This window comes from Apodemus sylvaticus, chromosome 1, assembly GCF_947179515.1.
Source record: "Apodemus sylvaticus chromosome 1, mApoSyl1.1, whole genome shotgun sequence".
NCBI lineage: Eukaryota > Metazoa > Chordata > Mammalia > Rodentia > Muridae > Apodemus > Apodemus sylvaticus.
Window position 1 is genome coordinate 70,734,561 of NC_067472.1, and position 21,563 is coordinate 70,756,123.

The window sequence follows — 21,563 nt, forward strand, 5'->3', positions numbered from 1 at the left end:
GTACTAATAAAACCGCTCACTGTAAGGTTAAGATTCTAAAAGCAAAGCCCTTACATTCAACAATAGGAAAATTAATTTGATGAGAAATGACTGGATTGAGCAAATGAACGCATGTCCGCTCAGGCACATGCCCCAAAACTGGCACACAGTGATTACAGCTATAATTATGGCTATGTTCACCAGGAAAGGTGGCTGGCTTTTAACAACAAAGCAAGAAAACACAGATGATCGATACTGTCCTTTAACAATTCTCTCACTCAGGCTGGAAGGAGAGCCATGCAAAGGCCGCATGCTTAAGGAGAGTGGGCGGGCAGGACCTTGGTGATACTGCTGCACATCTGCAAACTGGCTGCTGCAGCAGTCTCCTGCATGTAGCACTGACAAGACAAATAAAAAAAAAAAAAAAAGAAGTGCACCTGGCCAGGGGGTCCAGACTAACCTTGCTCCTGCTTTGTGGCCCTATAGAGACAATAAGAAATTTTATAGTGAATCAACTAAGCAGGAAGCCCCTGGGCTGAATTCTCATTGTTTCTGGACTTTGGAAACCACTGAAGAAGTATAGAACAAAGACTACACTAATGAACTTGGGAGCATTCTAAATTAAGGGCTTCTTGTCAGGAAGACATAACATATTGCCTCCACTGCCTTCTTCTCTGCTGTTGATTCTTAACTGACTCATGCTATAGCTTTACCAGCAAGGGCTTCCCCAAGCACATACAAGGGGCCTTGTCAGATGAAAGCTGTGAAGCTGAGGGCAGCCAGTGGAAAGGCTGTACCAGCTCAGATCCCTGTGTTCCCCTTACTAGTACACACAGCCACTGGAATGCAGCATTGGCCTGAATTCTTCCAATTTAAACAGCAGGCAAGGTCCAGAGACATCAGGGTCACATCCTGATCACCAGGAAAACTGGACCAGAACCTCCTCTGACTAAGAACTGGAATCTGAAGGCTCACAAGCCCTTTAGCCAACTGAGTCACACCAATCTGAGAAGGTTCTGGCCCACAGGTAATGTGTCAGGCTAACTGCCGATACCTTAACCCAAGGACATAGTCTCTCCAGTGTTTTCCACTGTCTTGAGTACGACTCATACCCGTGTAGACTTCTGCTGTGGGATGACGTGATTTGATCAAAGGTTACATGCAAGCCCAAAGTAGTTTTGAGTAGGATCTGATACTGTCTTTCTCAGATAAAATGAAGTTGGCAGAGAGTGGGGTTTCAGTAGTGTGGGCACTGGTTCCATATAACTGATGAGGAGAAAGGACACAAGATGCAGACACACAGACAGAACCTGCATGAAAGGCACAGACTAGAGCCAGATGGATATGTCTATGGGCCGAGGGTGGCTGAGGACTACCAGATCCTGTCCCAGACTACACAGAAGGAATCAGTCTGCTGGTGCCAGGATGCCAGGCTTCCAATCCACAGGCCTATGAGAGAATGAATCTATGCTGTTTCAAGGCACTACATACGAAGAAGTTTCTTTGTGCAATCCCAGAAAATTAATACAACCTCTATGTTAACTAGGTCTTTTGCCTTCTGGACTCTGGCATCTTGTCAGAGGTACTCTCTAGAAGGCCTGGCCTGTGGCTGATTCTCAACCAAGTGTAGCCATTCCTGTCACGGCTGGCTGCTCCTGGTCTGTAGCTTCAGCTGTTCCTATATTCTCCTTCCATAAGTCTTTTCCTTATGCAGTGACATGACCTGGAAAGTTCTCATGTGGAACATCACATCCTGTACCTGAGATATAGGAGAAACTAGCAAGTAAGGCTCACACCATGGCCACGGCCGCCCGCACTTCCCACTGCCTGTACTGCCCACCACCTGTATTGCCCACTGCAGACCTCTCAGCAAAGGGAGTGAAAGAAAGACAATATTGTTTGCTTTGGGCAAGACTTTCAGACTTAAAATGTGACTTTCTTGGGCGGTTTTCTGGTCTACAATGGCCCGGTCCCTCACTGGCTACTGTCCTCACCACCACAATCTCCTTCTTCCCTAACACAGCCAATAACCAGAGTAGGTGCTGAGAGACTGAGTAGCCCCCTCTGCACTTCATGCCACTAGGAATTAAGTAGAAGTATAGACAGGACTAGATAGATGCACAGGAAACCAAGTTACAACCATCTTATTTAGCAGCACCAGGCATAGAAAGCACAGACGCCTCACGTGACAGATAAGTCTTGAAAGTGCAAATGGCAGTCACAGAAGAACCATGGGAGGTTCAGAAACTGAAACACTTGGGGTAGACCAGATGGAACAAGGATTCTGCCAAGACTAGAGATAGCCAGCTATGGAAGGTTCATAAAGAGCTGCTTATTAGATAGATAGATAGATAGATAGATAGATAGATAGATAGATAGATAGATAGATAGATAGGTAGATAGATAGATAGATAGATAAATTTTAGAAAATGGGAAACCACCTCTGTGTTTTGAAAGAGGAAGTGGATTGAATGAGCAACAGTACAACCAACACCAGATGACAATGTGCTAGTGAAACACAGCAGCGGGTCAGGTCAGACTGCAGTGGGTTTTGACCTTCCTAATGCTGCATCCCATTAGTATAGTTGCCCATGTTGTGGTGGCCTCCAACCATAAAATTATTTTCGTTGCTATGTCTTAATTCTAATTTTGCTACTGTTGTAAACTGTAATATAAATATCTGTGTTTTCTCATGGTCTCAGGGAACCCCTGTGAAAGGGTATTTCAAACTCCAAGGGAGTTGTGGCCCATAGGTTGAGCATCCCTGGCATAAAGAGATGATCTGGCCATTAAGTGTGCATACTGATTTTGCAGAGGATTCAAGATCAGTTCCTAGCACTCAAATCGCATTGTTCATTCTACTGCCTGTAACTCTAGCTCCAAGGGGATCCTATGCTTCAACCCGCTCCACAAATGTGTGTATAGGCAGGTGCACATGTATATACAAAAGAGATAAGGGGAGAAAATGAGAGAGAGAGAGAGAGAGAGAGAGAGAGAGAGAGAGAGAGAGAGATTAATGGTTCTATTGCAAATCCATGTCAAAGATATATACGTTGTAATAGTCTATGTGCAATATATGTGTATATATATGTATATGTATATCATATATGTTACATGCTGTCAGCCCTGACTCTTTAATCAAGCACTGACTAAAAACGGATGTGAAGAAATGTGTCTGAACCAAAACATACAGATTTTTTTTCTCACCATTCCCTATTCAGGACCACTATTTACATGACATTTACACTGAATTAGGTATCATAAGCTATACAGAGAAGACTTGATGTATTGAGGTCGTAAGATGAGAATTTGGCAAAAGAAATCTTTCCTCTTAAAAAAAATTAAGCTAATAATAAAATGTAATAGACCATAGAGGATGGACAAAGGTTATTTGCAAATGCTTGTTCGTGTTTGCAAGGGATTTGAGCATCTCAGGTCTCCAATTATCTGGGTTGAGTCCTGGAAGCAGTGTCCCACATGCACAGAGGGAGGACACTGAACAAACACGTGACTCATCAGATCTGTGTCCATGTGGGAGCACTCTTAATACAGAGAAAAATCACAACAGAAGCTCAGAGAGCTGAGGTGATAAGCAAATCTTCTGTTTTCTGAACTTGAACCCAGGGAGACAAATAAAGGAACCCTGGAGTGCGTCGTGAACGGGCACCACTGTCACCAGGCACGGAGCACCATGTCGGTCAAAGCTCCACACAGCTCGAGTTCTCATTGGTGCAAACTGTCATATCTGACTGTTAGTTGTCATCACTCCTCACATATTCAGACCATTTGTCTAGGGAAACTTCAAGATTTGCAAGAAGCAGTGCAGACCCGAGATGCCAGTTTACCCATGCCAAAGAATTTGACGTAAAACATAAGGCAAAGAAGAAAGAATATTATTTTTAGGTACATTAGAATCATGCCTCTTGGAGGGAAAACCCCACCCATCAGCTCAAATACAACTGATTACACAATGACAGCATCCCAACACAGCTCCTTTTGGGACAGCCAGATGGAAATCGCACTGGGAGAGGGTGAGAAAGGGGACAGATGGGAAGATTTCTTCCTAAGGGCAATCCATGGAGGAGATAAACCTTCAAATGTCTGTGCATCACCCTCAGTTCAGGAGCCTCGGATTCATTTGGTCTTGACTCCAGTCTCGGCCACATGCCTAAGTGTCAGGGGCCCGGGCCTCCGAGAGACAGTGGTGAAAGCACAGAAAACAATGATGACAAATTCATTCTATGCTTCACAGGAAAGATGGGAAAGAACCCCAAAGAACAGTAAAAAGCACTGCTTGCAAATGTGAGCTGAAATCCATTAGCCCTTGCTGAAAACACAGGGCTTCCCAGCGAGCAATTTTACCACTGAACAACATTAGTCTAGAATACACTAAAGGAGACTAGAAGGGAATAGAAACCGCCTGAGTGCATGGTGTGGAACAGGGGCTGACATTTTTCACGAGCCATTTTCAGTTTCATCTATACAGCAAAGACACTACAAATGAATGCACACAGAGAAGTAAACAAACACACATGCAATCTGCACAGTCACACAGCCCAAACAGGCATGCTTACTCACACGCATTCACACTGAGACACACAATGCTTACACCCCACACAGATGCACAGGGCTACATATACATCGATGTATTACAAAAAGACACATACACACACATGCAGGCACATGCACCATGAGAACGTCGTACACATGAACTGCATCCCACCAGCCCCAGCAAACTAAAGCACATAGCAGTGGCAGCCCTTTGGGAAACAATATTTAATCCTAGAAACTGCCCCAGTAAGATAAACCTAAAATACCTCAAATCTTATTTCCATTTCAACATGGCAAAAACAGGAAGAGTAAAAATAGTATGTGAGCCAAGACCCAAGTCCAAGGGCCCTTGATTTGGCCACACAAAAGAGCAAATGTGGTGAGATCATATAATACCAAATTAACAGTAAGGGAAGAAGAAACTCCTCTTGCAACGTACAGATGGAAGGCCTGCAGCAAGCATGAACGTCACTGAATTTATCCGTGTCTTACAATAAAACACCCACCGGAGGGAAAGCATTGCAGGCTCCACTGACAAATGGCTTGACTACCGGGGAGGCAGGCAGACACCAGTCAAGCCCAATCAAACTTAATAATATAAGAATATATTTAGCCAACTAAAATTACTTCTGGTCTTGAAACTTCCTGGGACTGCTGTTTTATCTATTCTTGCACAATGTGCGTCTGTTTCTCTCAAATGCCACTACGCTCCTCAGTAAAAAATGTACCGGCACAAAGCTAATTTTAACCTGAAAGGTTAAGGCAGCCTTAGGCAATATCACACTGTGAAACAACTAACCTAAAACTTTTAATGTAGGTAGGACACAGCTTTCTTTGCAGATCATCAATTTGGGGGAAAATTCGAGTCAAAATTGGACTGAGAGATCACAAGACTTGGCCAGGAATCATTCTGGGGAGGTCACAGCCTTGGTCAGTTGTCAGTGGGTCAAGGACCCATTTCTGAGCACGAACATCCTCATTCTAGAGAGCACGGGAAGGCTTTACAGCTGGGAGATGGCGTGTCCGAAACATTTTAACACAATGATAACAAGGAACTCATTTGAAATTATCCGCTTCAAAAAAAAAAAAAAAAAAAAAAAAAAAAAAACAGAAAAGAAGAAAAGCTGCAGCTTCTGTGTGGAGTGTGAAGCTACATGGACTCACTTAGACTTGTTTTTGTTCCAAGCTGAATTTTAGCAGGCAGCGAACTCCAAATTGTACAGCCTGCTTGGTCATAAATCAGCCCATAAAAGTCCACAGAAAGGAGATGCCCTAGGGTGCAGGAACCTGGCTGCTCCTCAGGGCCTCTCCATAGCCTGTCTCCGGGACAACTCCATAGCAATAAAAGTCCTAGAGGTGTCCCCAGCCTTCTTCCCAAGGACAGCAGAATAAGAAGAGGTGATCATAAATGACTGAGGAGGGGATGGGGAAATGGCTCAACCACTAAAGCACTTGCATTATACGCATGAAACACTGAATTCAAGACTGCAAAACTCATTTTATAAAACAAAACAAGGGGCCAGCAAGATGACTCAACCATTAAAGGCATTTGCATGAATGGCATAAGAAAAGTTTGTGCAAGCATCCATATACTCCAGGCACAGAGGTGCACATATACTCTCAAAGACAAACAGGCACAGAGAGACAGATCCCTGCTGGAGCTGCCCAGCCATGCTAGCCGAATTTTCAAGCTCCAGGTTCAGTTGGAGCCCCTGTCTCAAAAACAAATGGTGGCCTGGATAGGATGGCTCATGCCTTAAATCCCAGCACTTGAGAGGCAGAGGTAAGTCTCCATGAGGTCAAGGACAGTGTGGTCTACAGACTGAGTTCCAGGTCAGTCAGTGAGGAATGCCCACCAAGATCAAACCCTATCCTCAATATGTGTGCGTGCACACACACACAAACACACACACACACACAAATACACACACACACACACACACACATACACACAAAAACACACAAAAGAAATGAGTGAAGAGAAGAGGAGGAACATGGAAGTTGCTCCCCCTTCATCTTACTAAGTTGCTCCCCCTTCAACCTGACATCTTACTAAGGTTCCATCTACCTCAGGCTCCCTACAGAGTCTCAGATTCAGGATGTCCTGACAAGCTGTGCATTAAACTGACTTCAAGAAATTCCCTCTATTTTTATAAAGTATATTCAGAACTTCTCTGTGATCGAGCAAAGAGATAAGCCATAGTTAAGCCAGCTAGGGAGAGGAGAGGTGAGAACTCGCTGCACATGGGCCACGTTGACACGACTAAGGGTCTCTCAGCCAAGGCAGGAGCTGCCTAAGCCTGGCTGAGCATGGGAGCACCTACCTTCACCCTGACTGTGAGCTCTGACATGCTGCTCATCATGTCGTTGATGGAGCGGAACAGCTGCAACAAGGACTCCACGAAGTCAGCCTCCCCCTTGTTTTCATACAGCCTGCAAGAAACACACAACATTGTAGGGACCTGAGGAGAAGATCCTGAGGTGCACCCTGCATCCACAGTACCAAAGAGAGTTAATGGGGGACCTGCGGGAGCATGAGGTACCATCTTTGGCATCCATCAAAAGGGGTGTGTTGTTTGACCCAGGATTGTGCTGGAGCCATGCATCAGGCTAGATTTAGTTACAACACATAATGCTGGGGACTTAACACAGTTCATAAACCTGTCTAGACCAGAGATACACAAAAGGAAGTCTGGAAAGAAGGAGACAGAAGGAAGAAAAGAAAGGGCATGATGGACCGATTCGGCATTAATCCCACCCCAAAGAAACCATAATTCTCACTTGACATGCTTTGTGCCAGTTTTCAATTATCTGTTATTTATTTGATTTTGTGGTACTATGACTGGAGCCCTGGCCTCATGCATTCCTGGCAAGTGCTCTATATCTTCTGCCAGGATTCTTAACTCCTAATGTTATATAAGTAACATAAGGAGAATTAATTGTCTAAATGTGACCAACTAGTATAGCAATTTGAAAAATGATATTCTATTGGTAAATTCACAATTATGTTCAGAAACGGTACTACCCTAGTGTGATCATTTAAGAGGCAATGGGGACCAGAAAACTTTCAAGAGCTTTGGCTATTCCTTAAATGGACAATAGGAATGTTGTACACTGTTTACGGAGATGCTGATATATGCTGCTCATCATAAATAAGTCCCACATATAAATTATTTATTAGCAGTTACTGCAAGTTGCATTTACATTTTAAAATGTAGCAACTCAGATGTTTTATTAATGTAAACTAGTTTCCTGCCTAATTAAAAATATACCACACCTGAAACTTGTACACAATGGAAAATTTCATAAACTCGGTGATAATTAATTACCCCAGAGGTAATCTTACATTTAAATGAGTTCCATTCTAAAGCATGGAATTCTGTATAAAGTGGGAAATTGCAACCCAGCGCACCTGTTTTGTAAATAAAGGTTTCCGAATAGAGGTTTGCTTAAATGACGTACTGAACAATTAAAATTATAGAGTCATGAACTTCTGCTTGCAGGTGGTGGGGGAACAACGGCAGGCACAAATCCCTGGGAGGGGTCATGATATTACAGAACTAACCCAAGGAGACTTAATTGTCTAAATGTAACAGGATCTTATAACCATTTGAAAATGACATTATCATGGTAAATTCAAAATCATTTTCAGGCACTACACCAGTGCATTCATTTTAAGAGTCCATGGAAATAAGGAAATTATCAAGAGCTTCAGCTGCACTCTATCTAAATGGACAATGAAGATCTTGTATGATGCTTCCATGAATGCTGATAAATGCTGCTTATTATAAATAAGTTACAACTTTCTGTCTCCCCAGGACATTTGTCAGTTCCTGTATCTGCATGGCGGATGAGACTAAACACACAAATGAAAACTTCTAGGGAGCCAAGTGGAACTGGCACTCAGTCTCCAAAAGAAATGGCTTGGGTTTCAAAAATCAAGGAAAGGGATCTCCAATAGCACAGCAGATAACAGCCGATAAAACAAATCAGAGCAAGCCACAGCAGATTCTGGGTGAGAACTTTGGAGAGCCTTGGAAAATGAAGTGTTGACCACAGCTCATTGGCCTACAAGGCACCCGACTCACCATTGGCTCTCAGGAAACCAAGGTGCTCAGACTGACAAGGAATACAAGATAAGCTCTAGTTAGCTTTAAAAGTCAGAATAGAATCATCTGGAAAGAACACTTTAATGAGAAATTATCGAGACCAGGCTAGCCTGTGGGCATTTCTACAAAGAACTCTCTGGATGTTAATGCAGGGGAAAAGCTATCCCATCATGGGTGGCACCAGTCCTTAGTCAGGGACTCTTGAACAGTATTAGAAATGACAAAGTTAGTTGACAGCAGGCAGGGTACAATTATTATCTCTTTGCTTGTGAATGTGGCTGTTCCTGCCTTGACTTCCCAGAAATGGTAAGACTGTGACATAGAAATGAATGACAAATAAACTTTTTCTCCCCACAATTGCCTTTTGTTGAGGTATTTTTACCACAGAAACAGAAATGGCAAAGCTTAGAGTACTGTCATGGCCAACAAGACCAAGAGGCTCAATCAAGTAGATGAAATAAGCCATCTCAGGAAGATGATCAGACAGTCTGGGGCTTCCACAATTTTGCATAGGCATAGTCCAGCCTTCAGCAGAACTCACTAATCTCAGCCAAAAATGGTTCCCATGGCCAAACCAAAGAGAAAAAGGAAAGTAATGACTGAGAACACAAGAGATGTCTTGTAGTCAATTGATGGGAACATCAAAATTAGAGGGAAAATGGGGGCTGGGGAAATGACTCAGTGGTCAAGAACACTACAAAGTCTTGTGGAGGATCCTAGCTTGGTGCCCAGTACCTACACAGCAGCTCTCGACAGGCTCCAGGAGATACAACACTTTCTCTTGCTCACTGTGGGTACCATATGCATGTGTTTACATATATAGAGACATACAAGCATACCCCAAAATAAAACTAAAATATATCTCTTTAATTAGAGAAAACAAAAAAGATGGAATGTCGGAAAATAAAAAGGTAGAAAACACTGAAAGTCAGGGTAGAAGATTGTAGTGTACAAGTGGTTCTTTAAAATGCAAGTTCTCAAATTTAAAAATACCATAGCTAACACTGAGAAGCCACTGCAGGGGCTGACTAGAGAGCAGGCACGGTAGGAACAAGAGTGGTGAAATGGAACACAGCCTAGTGAAAAGCCACTAGGAAGATAAAGAGAGGAGGAAAATACAGAGACTAGGGTGGAAGACAGAGGCACAGTGAGGGGATCTACAATCAACAGAAAGGGAAGGGCCTTGAAGGAAGGAGGGCAGGAGAAAGGGGAATCAACCCCCAACACCCAGTGCAAAGTAAACACAAAGGAAAGTGATCCTGTGCAGTCACAATACAACTGCAAATCAGCACAGAGACCAGGCAGCCAGGGGGAGACTCGTATTGCTCCATCTTCAAGGATGTGAGTGTGAGTCTGAAAGCAGACTCACCAGAAATGATGCAAACCAGAAGAAAAGAGAAGAAACAGCTAGAGGAAGAAAGCTGTCAATCTGGAGGGCTGTGCCGAATGAAAGTACCTTTCAAACACAGACATGAAATAAATCATTTTCATATACACAAAGCCTGTAGCTGATTTCTTCTGAAAGAAATTCTACGGTGAACTCTTTTGACAGAAGGAAAACGACCCCTGAGGGAAACCTGAAGTTTAAAGAGAGATGAAAAGCAAGCCCATGCCTAGAGCACGCCCAGTGAATACCGATTATACAAAACAGCAATGTGCGGCAGAGCTCAAAATACATGTAGACTTAACGTGCAGGGCGACATCAGTGCCAAGGACAGAAAGAATGGCGTCCCCATCCTCGGCCGTGCTGGAGGTAGCTAGCATTTTCCAGGGAGTAGTAATGGTAAATTAAATTATTCTTTAAAGTTAGCAGGCATGTTTCCATCTGGGATAATTATCAAAAAGGGAGTAAAAGATGTCTGACCTGTTAAGACAGCAGAAAGTAAGATGGGAACCAGAAAACATTAAGTGGTATTGAATAAGGCAGGGCAGAAAGGGAAGAAACTGGGAACATGATGCTCAAAAGGAGAAAAATGCATTGAAAGAAATAATAAAAACCAAACAAATGAAAAAAGTTGTTATAATCAATATGAATTCATTTTGTGCTAAGCCACAAAAACAAACAAACAAACAAACAAACAAAAAAAAAAAAACAAGCATATAGGGCTGCGGAGGTGTTCAGTGTGGTTCTACTGAGGACCTACCAGAGGACCTACCTGAATTTTGATCCCAGCACCCTGCCCAGGTAACTAACTGCCTAGAATTCCAGCCCCAGGGGATCTATTGTCCTTTTCTGCCATCCATGAACTTTAAGTCCCATGCACACACACCCCATAGAGACACACAAGCATGCACAGGACATTTAAAGTATTTTAAAAAATAAATAAGGCCTGGAAGCTCTAAGGAGGAGAACCGATGCACGCATGTCTAAGATTGTCACACATCTGCACAGCAGTTACAACAACACCATGCAGGCCCTCTGCCCAGCATCTGCCCCCTCAGCCTGGGACTAATGCCAATCTTGCTATGAATCAGCATGTCCAACAATTGCGATACAAGTTCCTAATACCATGCCATGCTTTATTCTGGAAAATCACTCCCTTGCCTCAAACTCTGAATACATCCACAGTCTGCTGTGGTATGCAGGCTTCCACCTCAAAGTGCAGCACGTACCATAGAACTGCTATTCCCTAAGAAGAACCATTACACATTGGGGAAACCGTGTCAAACAGTAGAGTAGGGAGATAAGAACAGAAATAGAGAAATGATATCTAGGGAGGGAGAGACAGAATCATGACAGACAGACAGACAGACAGACAGACAGACAGAATTACAATAGCACACTGATTTGAATGAGAATGTTGCTCCTGGGCGTTGATGACTGAAAGCCTGGTCCCCAGTTGGTGGTGCTGTTTGGGTAGGTTTAGGAGGTGTGACCAGGAATAGGAAGGATGTCCCTGGGGATGAGCTTTGAGGGGCAAGCCATTCCCACTTCTCTCACTCTGCCTCCTGCTTGCAGATCCATCAGATCTGTCAGATCCGTCTTGGCCACCATACCTGCTGTCTGGTCCCTCTGCTCCATACTCTGGAATCTGGCTTTCTGGAACCTCAAGTCCAAATGAACCCTTTCTTCTGTAAGTTAGCTTGGTAATGCTGTTCCATCACAGCAACAATAAAATAATTAATACATGTAGACACACAGACAGACGTGAGAGACAGATGAGAGGTTAATGCATGAGAAATAGATAACTGATACAGAGAAATGGTAAACAGATAGATATGAAGATGACTGACTGATGAGGACAGATAGAAATATATACATAGAGATGATAGATGGATAGAGAACTATATATAATAGACCTACATAGACATACAGAAAAAATATACATACAGATGAATATATAGATATTCTAGTTTCTTTTCCATTGCTATAAGAAAACACTGACCAAAAGCAACTTATCTGACTCATACCTCAGGTCATAATCTATACTGAGGGAAGCCCAGATAGGAACTCATACACTCAAGACCTCTGCTTACTGGCTCATTCTCTGCCGTATGCTCAGCTACCTTTCTTATACAGTCCAGAACCACTTGGGGGCGGGGGGAGTAAGGGGATGAGGGGGGAAGGGGTACTACCACAGTGGCAAGGACTTCCAAGATCATTGGCTCTCTACCTTCCCAATGCAGTGATCCCTTAACACAGTTCCTCATGCTGCGATGACCTCCTGTCATAAAAGTATTTCCACTGCTACTTCGTATCTGTATTTTGCTACTGTTATAAACCAAAATGTAAAAATTAGCTATTCAGATGGTCTTAGGTAGCTTCTGTGAAAGGGTTGTTCTACAATCCACAAAGGTCATGACCCAAAGGTTGAGAGCCACTGTCCTAGACCAACTGACAGGAAAATACCTGATAGACATGGCCAAAGGACCATCTGATGGGCGCAAAAATTCTTCAACTGAGGTTCCTTGTCAGGTAACAATAGTTGTTGAGTCAGGTTGATAGTAGACTTGGATGGATAAATACATGGATGGATAAAGAGGGAGACAGGTAGGAAGAAGACAGAGAGTCAATCAAAAGACAAGTAGATAAGATAGGCGATAGATATGAAAAACAGATGTTTGACAGTAGATCATACATACATACATACATACATACATACATGGATAGATGGGTGTCAGATTTTTTTTTTCCTTATTTAAGTTGCAGTATGAGGTGGCCATAAAGAGGCCTGGAATACAATCCCTTTGTGAACAGTGAACTCTAGCAGAGCCTATATGGAGCCTGTGGTACTCTCCATTCCCATAACATAGCTTTAACAGACTCATGAGTCTTTACACAAATCAAGATTCCCACTTATTGGTAAAGGCACCCTATTGACTTTATAATAACCCAATGTATTGGAGGGATCCCTTCACTAAGCAAGGCAGAACTCCATGAACCCGTCAACAATCTTTGAGGTGAAACTCCTATGAAGGCTCTTCTGTCGGTGTGCTGGTTTGGTGGGGATGACTCCATAACGGTAACCTTTTTTCCTTAATAGCCAGCAACAGTTCATGGCAGAATTAACTTAGCCATGGTGGGCTGACCCTACTATCAAAGGGAATAACTTCAAAAACAGCTCCTGCATCAATGATGCCTACTGTATTTGAAAGATGCTTGAACTTATGGTCATATCTGGTTTTTTTGGTAGCAAATCTCTCTTGGTTCTATGTATCTAAAAACATTTTTTTGATTGCATGCGAGATATAAAATTCTCATGACAAAGATGCCATGATTTTTCTTAATTTGCAAATTATTATTATGTTAATTTTTGCTTTAATTTTTTTGTTTTGTCTTTAGCTTCAGTCCATCTTTTTTCTGATACTAAAATTATCTAGTTATTCAAGGTAGCATGGAAATTTATTTCACTGAGTTCTAGCTGAAATGAAAACATCCAAGTATTCACCCCTACTTTCATTTAGATGAAAAAAAACAACAACAATAAAAGTAGAAGAGGTTTATTTTGAAAGTTCTATGAACTGCTGGGGCTGAATAATTTGGTCACGGAATTCATAAAACTACGAATCTTAAAGTTCCATTATCTAAGGAGGTGACCTTAACTTGTTCTATTCTGCCATAAAAAAAATTTCACTCAACTATCTTTTTATAAACTAATAAATTTACATCACCATCTTACTGTCATATAAATTTTTGACAAAATAAAAATAGAGATACCTGCTGGTATTAGCTTACTAACTTGGCTTGGCTTCCATGGTTTGGCCAGGTTGTAATTATCTCTGCTAGATATCAAAATCAAATCATAACTTTGACCTAAAAATAAATATGTAAATGTAAACATATGTAATATCTATTGCTTCCTGCACATTAAATACACATACTTATCTTTTAGGGTTTGTCTTTGACAAGGAAATAACTAAAAATAAAGACTATATATAAATATACATGTGTGTGTATGTGCGTGTGCACGTGTGCACGTGTGTGTGTGTGTGTGTGTGTGTGTGTGTGTGTGTGTAAAACATCTCCAAATTCTACACTATGTACTCAAAGAATAAATTAAATGAGTGATAAATGGGATGTTTAAAAATAAATTTGCCACATAAACTAAAGTATACAAGTAGTATTCAATAAGCACAGGAACTGCATGATTCTGATTTAAATTAAAATAATGAGTTAAATATAAAATTAATGTCTTTGCCGGGCGGTGGTGGCTCACGCCTGTAATCCCAGCACTCTGGGAGGCAGAGGCAGGCGGATCTCTGAGTTCAAGGCCAGCCTGGTCTACAGAGTGAGTTCCAGGACAGCCAGGGCTACACAGAGAAACCCTGTCTCGGAAAAAAAAAAAAAAAAAAAAAAAACAAATCCAAAAAACCATAAATAAATAAATAAATAAATAAATAAATAAATAAATAAATAAATAGAAATGAAACGAAAAGAAAAGAAAAGAAAAGAAAAGAAAAGAAAAAAAATTAAGGTCTTTGTGGCTTTTTTCAAATCTGTATAACAGTATATAACTTGTTCTATTAAAATATACACTTTCATATGTTGTCAGTATATGGAAAAAAATCAAGATGGATTTCTTCTCCGGTCTTGACTAAAAAAATGATTACGTAAAAATTTCTAATTTGAGCTGGAATTCTATATGGAAAGAATAAAACAGGAAAGTAAAGCATGTTTTGATAAGGAAAACTTGTAACACATAAAATTCATCCTTTCTTTGTAGAAAAGAGTAGTTATCTAAAGGTAGAGAGCCTTAGAGCTTTATTTTAAAGTGTCCATTTAAGGAAGAAAGCAAAATCAAACTGGAACTGGGAAGTAGGAAGGGAAGAGACAGACAGAATTGGCGATGAGAAAGAGACATTTATGGAAAAGAAGAGCAAGAAAGGAATTTTTTTTTCAGATATTACAAAATGAAGTTTTTGTCCAGTAGTAGAATGGCAGGCATTATTCCAAAGTGAAGAGGAAGAGGAGAAAGAGGAGGAGGAAGAGGAGGAGGAGGAGGAGGAGGAGGAGGAGGAGGAGGAGGAGGAGGAGGAGGAGGAGGAAGAGGAGGAGGAGGAGGAAGAGGAGGAGGAGGAGGAGGAGGAATAAGAAGTGGAGGGGAGGAGGAGGAAATGGAAGAGGAGGAGGAAAAGGATGAGGAAAAGAAAAAGGAGTAGGAGGTGAAAGAGGAGGAGGAAAAGGAATAAGAAAGAAAGGAACCAAGTAAAACCTTAAGTGTGTTGCAGTCTGCGAGCTGGAGATTTGGAAAAGACACATCTGAGAAAAGTAAACCTATGTGTGCGTGGTCGTGTTTATAAAGCATTCACAGCATTCTCTCAGCACTAACCTATGCACTGGAGGAAGTCTGAGTCCCACTCTATTTTACACAGATCAAAATTCTAAATGTGTAACTGTTCCTAGTAATATTTTTGTATTTTCTCAAGACAATTTTTCTGCCATTTGTATTAGTTTCTTTTTCTTTTTTTCATTGCAAGTGGTTAAAACTTAGTGATTGTTTTCTTTGTGGCATCTGTTTGTTTGGTTGTTTTTTTAATTGCCTGCATATATGTATGAGAACCATGTAGGGTGCTAATAGAGGCCAGAAGAAGCCATTGGATCCCCCTGAATTGGACTTGGAGATAGCGGTGAGCTGCAGGGTAGGAAATGGACTTAGGTCCTCATCAAGAAGAGGAAGTGCTGCTATCCTCTGAGCCATCTCTACAGCTGGACATCTGTTTGTTTTAAAGTCCTTTAAGTACCACATTTAAAGTGATTAAATCTGACTTGTAACTCCAGTTACATGAATAAGAACTATTTTTAAAATGATGTTTGATTATTGATGAAACATATTAAGGATTGCAACAATTTTTAAAACGCTAATGATCTGTGCCATTTTCAAATTCTATATGCAAATAGAATTTCCATCTTTGTTCTTTCATTTCCAAATATCCCATGCCTTATATTTACTGCATCTTTCTGCTTTGCTTATTTGTTGAAAGCTCACTGCTTGAAAAGATAACCATTTCCAGAGAACAGAACAGAGGAAAGGAACCTGTCCACAGACTCCAGCAGAGCTCTGCAGAGACCTGGTCCTACTAAGCCTCCTCATGGCTCCCTATGGCAGAAAGGGTATGACACTGACTCCCAGCCACCAATCATTTCTGCCCCTAACATGGGACCAAAACACCTACCCAGAGAGCAATGTTTCTACAATTTACAACCAGAGCCTGACTACAGGGCTGCTTGATCAATAAGTATTGAGAAGTATAACCTTCATTTAAAAGAAGAATACAAAAGTCGTCAGAATCAAAATACAATTATTTCTGTGCAGACCCTATTCCCCAAAGGTACCATAAACTGGAGGCTGTGGAGAGAATGTCCTCAGCGTGAATGTGCCACAGAAACTAAAACAAGAGAACCTGAACAGCACTGGGGTGCACGGATGGGTACCAAGGCTTGATATTTTTAGAAATATATGTCCAGCAACCTTGGACTATTCACTACAGCCAAAGATGATGATTCAAAAATATCTGATGTAATCTTCCTCTCTTGGTCCTTAGAAACATCCCCTTACCTCTTCTTCTTTAAAGACGGTCATAGTTCAACATGACCCATGTTCAAATTACAATCCTCTGCTGTTCTCACAATGCTATGGACAGGGAAGTATCATTTGCTTTAGAAAATCTGTTTGTTTGCTTGCTTGTTTTTTTTGTTTGTTTGTTTTAGGTTGAGAAATGGAACCTAAAACATCACATTATATATAAACAAATGGAATATCCAATTTAAAGAACTGTGATATTGGTAAATAAAGAGAGACACATGTTAAAAGACATGCCTTAAGCTGGGCACTGAGACTCATGCCTGTGACCTTAGTTCTCAGGAAGCTGAGGAAAGGAGATCACCATGAGTTCAAGACCAACCTAAATCACATTATGAATTTCAACACAAGTCTGGGCAAGGTGGCAAGAAAATCTTAAATATAAAACACCAATAGCTGGAAAACAAAAGAATGAAGAATGAAACATACACACTAAGCAAGACATTAGAAAAAACTTTCAAGTTGAATAAGGACCAAATCTATATAACAGACAATAGTTATAAACCTGTAGGCTAACAACAATTGTTTCAAACCTGTAAAGCACAGTGAATGGACTTTTAATAGACCTGAAATCCTACAAAGAATCTCTCAAGGGTGACATTTTAATAACGAGTTGCTCTCTTAGCAAACAGTACGCTCAGGCTAATCAATGGTTAGCAGTGTACAGTGACTCTTTGAAGCATTTCTCTATAGTGAAGGATCATAGAGGAAGTCTCTAGAACTTTCCATCCTGGTTTTATCCAATATGCCAGGAAGAGTCACTCATTTGGCCTACTTTAAAGTATAAGAAGGGATGGATAAAAGAAGCCCAGAAACTTATCAATAAATAAATTGATGAGTGAGTTCTCCTTATTCCTTGTTCTACTTTCAAATGAGAATTCATTAACGACACATGGTGACAGGCTCTTTGTATATGATCTACATTCTCTTGTGTGACCCAAGGACCAAGAGCATAAAGACAGATCAGCATAACTTAGTCATGATCAATAACTAATTACTCACAAAGCTAACACCAGATGACAAGCAGAAACTCCAGCACACTAAAGAGAGTCACAGAACCAAGCAATGGCCAGGCAGAGGCCAGCATTCAGCAGGTCTGCTGCAGGATGTGTCTGCTGCAGGATGTGTCTGCTTTGGGCTTTCTACTTAATGTGGTCCACCCACACAGAAGGCAGGAAAACAACAGCAGAGGAGCCTCTGGCTGCCTGGAGCCTTTCCCTGGGTTCACCATGAACCGAATTTGTTTGAGCCAGAGCTGCTATTCTCATTCCAAAACAAAAAAAGAGCTTCCTAAGTAGAACAAAGAGTATGGAAAGGGACTGTACCACAGAAAGGCAAGCACAGAGAACACTAAGCATCAATATCCCTATCTCCCAAGTTTCATCTCTTTGTTCTTCAGAAGAATAATTACTTGCAATTATCCCCGAATTTAACACAGCAACTTTATTATACTTGAAAACACAGCAGACCATTTTGAAAGGAGAAAAAGAATAGACCTCAAAAGTTTGTTCCAACTGAAAAAAAGGAGAGAGAAGCAGGTGTCAATCCTAATTGTGAACACAACTATTCCTCCCCCAAGTCAATGAACACACTGTAGGTAAAAAAAATAGGAACTCCACTTTGCTTTTCTCCCCACCTCTGAAAATATCCTTCTTAGAGCCTCTGTTGTTCAAACATTCCAGACCTTTGGAAGGGAAACCAGGCTGTTGCTGCATCTTCGAGTAACCCATTCAAAACAGGAATGGGCTCAGACTCCAATCAAGCCCTTGAAGTCAAAGATAAATGTCATGGAAGGACAAGACATAGGACATCCTGGGCGGGGAAATGACGCTTCTGGCAGAAGCATCTCTAGCTGGAAGGGCATGAGTGTTTTCAAGCCCTGGAATCCACAAGATACTAAAACACCTCATGGTTTTCAGCCCCCAGGATAAAGAAGAGGTATTTCTCAAATCTAAACAATATAGCTACAAGTACACTTTACATTGTTCTTCCAGCCCTCAAAGATCCTGGTAGGCAGCTAAAACCCACTAATGCAGAGGGTTTGACAAGGACATGAAAACTGTGATACAGACAGGATGTAAGTTACTACATATTTATGGGAGGAGAATAGAACAAAGAGAGATGGAAGGAGAAAAGGAAAAAGACAATAGAGAGCAGGACACCAAGTCATTATGACCCCCATGTGTCAATAAGGAAGGCCATGACTCTAGACAAAGTCCTTGGCAGTGTAGGATTCTACTGCCTCTTATAGATAACTGGTACTTGATTTCTCTTCTGCACAATCTTAGCTCTTAGAAAATGCATGCTATTCTAGCAAAGAAAGTTAGTTTGATTAAGGCTGGTTCTTACTGAGACCTAACTGGGAGATATGCAGGCTGAAGACCCAGCCCAGGAAAGAGGGCATTGCTGAGCTGGAGAGATGGCTCAGTGGTTAAGAGCACTGACTGCTCTTCTGAAGGTTGTTGAGTTCAAATCCCAGCAACCACATGGTGGCTCACAACAACCTGTAATGAGATCTAAGGCCCTCTTCTGGGGTGTCTGAAGACAGATACAGTGAGAGAGCGAGGCTGGGGCAAAAAGAAAAAGTGTCTGAAGACAGCTACAGTGTACTTACATATAACAAACAAACAAACAAACAAACAAATAAATAAATAAATAAATAAATAAGAGCGGGGGGGGGGGGGCAATGGGGTACATCCTACGTCATGCTCAGGTTAGATTTTAGTTGTAGCATATGATTCAAGAAGAGACTAAGACAAACTACTGGACTATGCTAGTACTATGGACAGAGACCAGCAACAAGTGAGGGCTTCAAGGAAAGTTCAGGCCCCAGCAGCACGGATACACAACATGGTGGAGTCATGGAGGAGTTGGAGTCCATAGGGTGGAGGACAGAGCCTCTTCTGATACCTTTTGAAGATGGAAGGAGTTCACAAGAGCCAGAAGACAGGCTCTCTGAATCCCAGAGGGGCAAGAAACAGGATGTGGAGGTACCCCTTTGGTGTAGACTCACTTCCCACGTAAGATGTCTATGTGGGTCTCATGGACTCATCAGTAGGACATGTGTTAGTACCTATGAGAAGAGAGCTGAGCAGAAGTTGTGTTCTAAGGTCACATTCTTACAGGCAGCTCTGTGCTTCCTAGTAGTCTATCTATTGCTCGTGTAGTATCCCAATGACTGAAAAGACTGAAAAGGTGCTGATAACAAGAGTCTCTAATGAAAAAGAAAGCTCCACAGAGCCTTCATGAAGATGATTTAGAACCTGAGATGAGGTAGGGAAATACCAAACATTCAAAGCACCAGATACTCTGGTTTGAAAGCATGAGGGTGAGAGTGGAGACTCTGTCAAATACAGACTTATTGAAGCAACATTAATATTGTTGAAAGTACCAAGAAACTCTGCATCAACTCGGTTCCCACCTATCTCCCTTAAACCTAGGACTGGCAGGTGACATCATTCTGTCCATGAGATGAGAAAGCTGAAGGTTCTGGCTAAGAGAACCTGGTACAGCTACATACACTATCACCTGATGTCACTACTCAAAATTATCAGTGTCCTGCTAGGAAAGGCAGAGCCACTTTTGAGGTCATAAGAAAAAGAATCTTTAAAGATAACAGGGTAGAAAGATCCTCGATGCTAAGAACATGAGGACAGCATGGAACAAGGGAACGGGAGCCAATGTCTTCTCCAGACTACACGTTATATATATGGTGGGTGTGTAAAGTGAGTCTCTCCTGCTAAAGCCACCTAAGTAGATTTTTAATGTTGACAAGAAACCAAACATATTCCCTAATCACCGAAAGACTGATCAAACTGAGGAAATCTGAGACACGATGGTTCTAAGACCTTATGCCTGTAACTCAGAATGTCCTATGGGTACACCCAGCTGCCCTCATTGCACTAAAAGACCACAGTCATTTCTTTTTTCTTTTTCTTTTTTTTTTTAGATTTTTTTTGTTTGGTTTTTTGTTTGTTTGTTTGTTTGTTTGTTTGTTTGTTTTTTCCCCGAGACAGGGTTTCTCTATATAGCCCTGGCTGTCCTGGAGCTCACTCTGTAGACCAGGCTGTTCTCGAATTCAGAAATCCGCCTGCCTCTGCCTCCCAGAGTGCTAGGATTACAGGCGTGCGCCACCACCGCCCAGCTACCACAGTCATTTCTAATGCAGCACTGTTGTGGAAGAGACTCAACATTTGCTATGACAACCCAAATCCACAGGCTGTTCTTGTGAATCTCTGAGGAGTAAGACAATCCTCTCTGTAGCTACGGATGACATTCATCAAATCCCTGACTCGACAGCACATGGATCACACATAGGACAAGATTAAAAATTTTTGGTAAACCATGATAACAGCCACATCACCTTACTATTAGGAGCTTCCTTTCTAGCTCACCTTCCTACTTTACTATAATGAGAGAATTTAAAGAAACAAGAAAAATAGAGGCCGGAGAGATGGCTCAGTTGGGAAGAGCACTTGCTGCCAATGCTGACGACCAGAGTTTGATCCCTGGAAAACTTCATGGTGGAAGGAGAGAACCTACTCTTACAAGCTGTCCACTGACCTCTACATGTGAGGCATGACAGACATATGCAGAGAGAAGAGGGCAGTAATGGGAGAAAAATAATTAAAATGAAGATTCCAGGGGCCACAGGGTTCTCTGTCACATAACTGGTGTGACTGAAATCAAACCAGACAATATACAGCAGAGCACAGGCAAGTTTACCTTGTCTTCATTCTTACCTAACAGTGAGAAAGCCACTGCCAGTTTAAGCACCCTAAAAAGACAGAATCCGTACACATGAAGTGCCATGCCAATCCCCAACAAGTGATAAGAGCATGCCTTTGAGATGCCAATCAAGGGCAAAGCCTCACGCCTCCGACCCTGAGTCTTCCTATGACTG

The 21,563-nt window shown here is 41.7% G+C and overlaps 1 protein-coding gene across 1 annotated transcript in view; it reads right to left on the reverse strand.

Moving 5' to 3' along the window:
- The window catches only part of Dock1 (dedicator of cytokinesis 1), a 510,172-nt gene that overhangs the window by 364,614 nt on the left and 123,995 nt on the right, over window positions 1–21,563 (reverse strand). Inside the window, exon 23 of the mRNA XM_052196505.1 lies at window positions 6,855–6,963. Within this exon, the coding sequence (XP_052052465.1) occupies window positions 6,855–6,963 (109 nt within the window). The remainder of the gene's footprint in view (window positions 1–6,854; window positions 6,964–21,563) is intronic.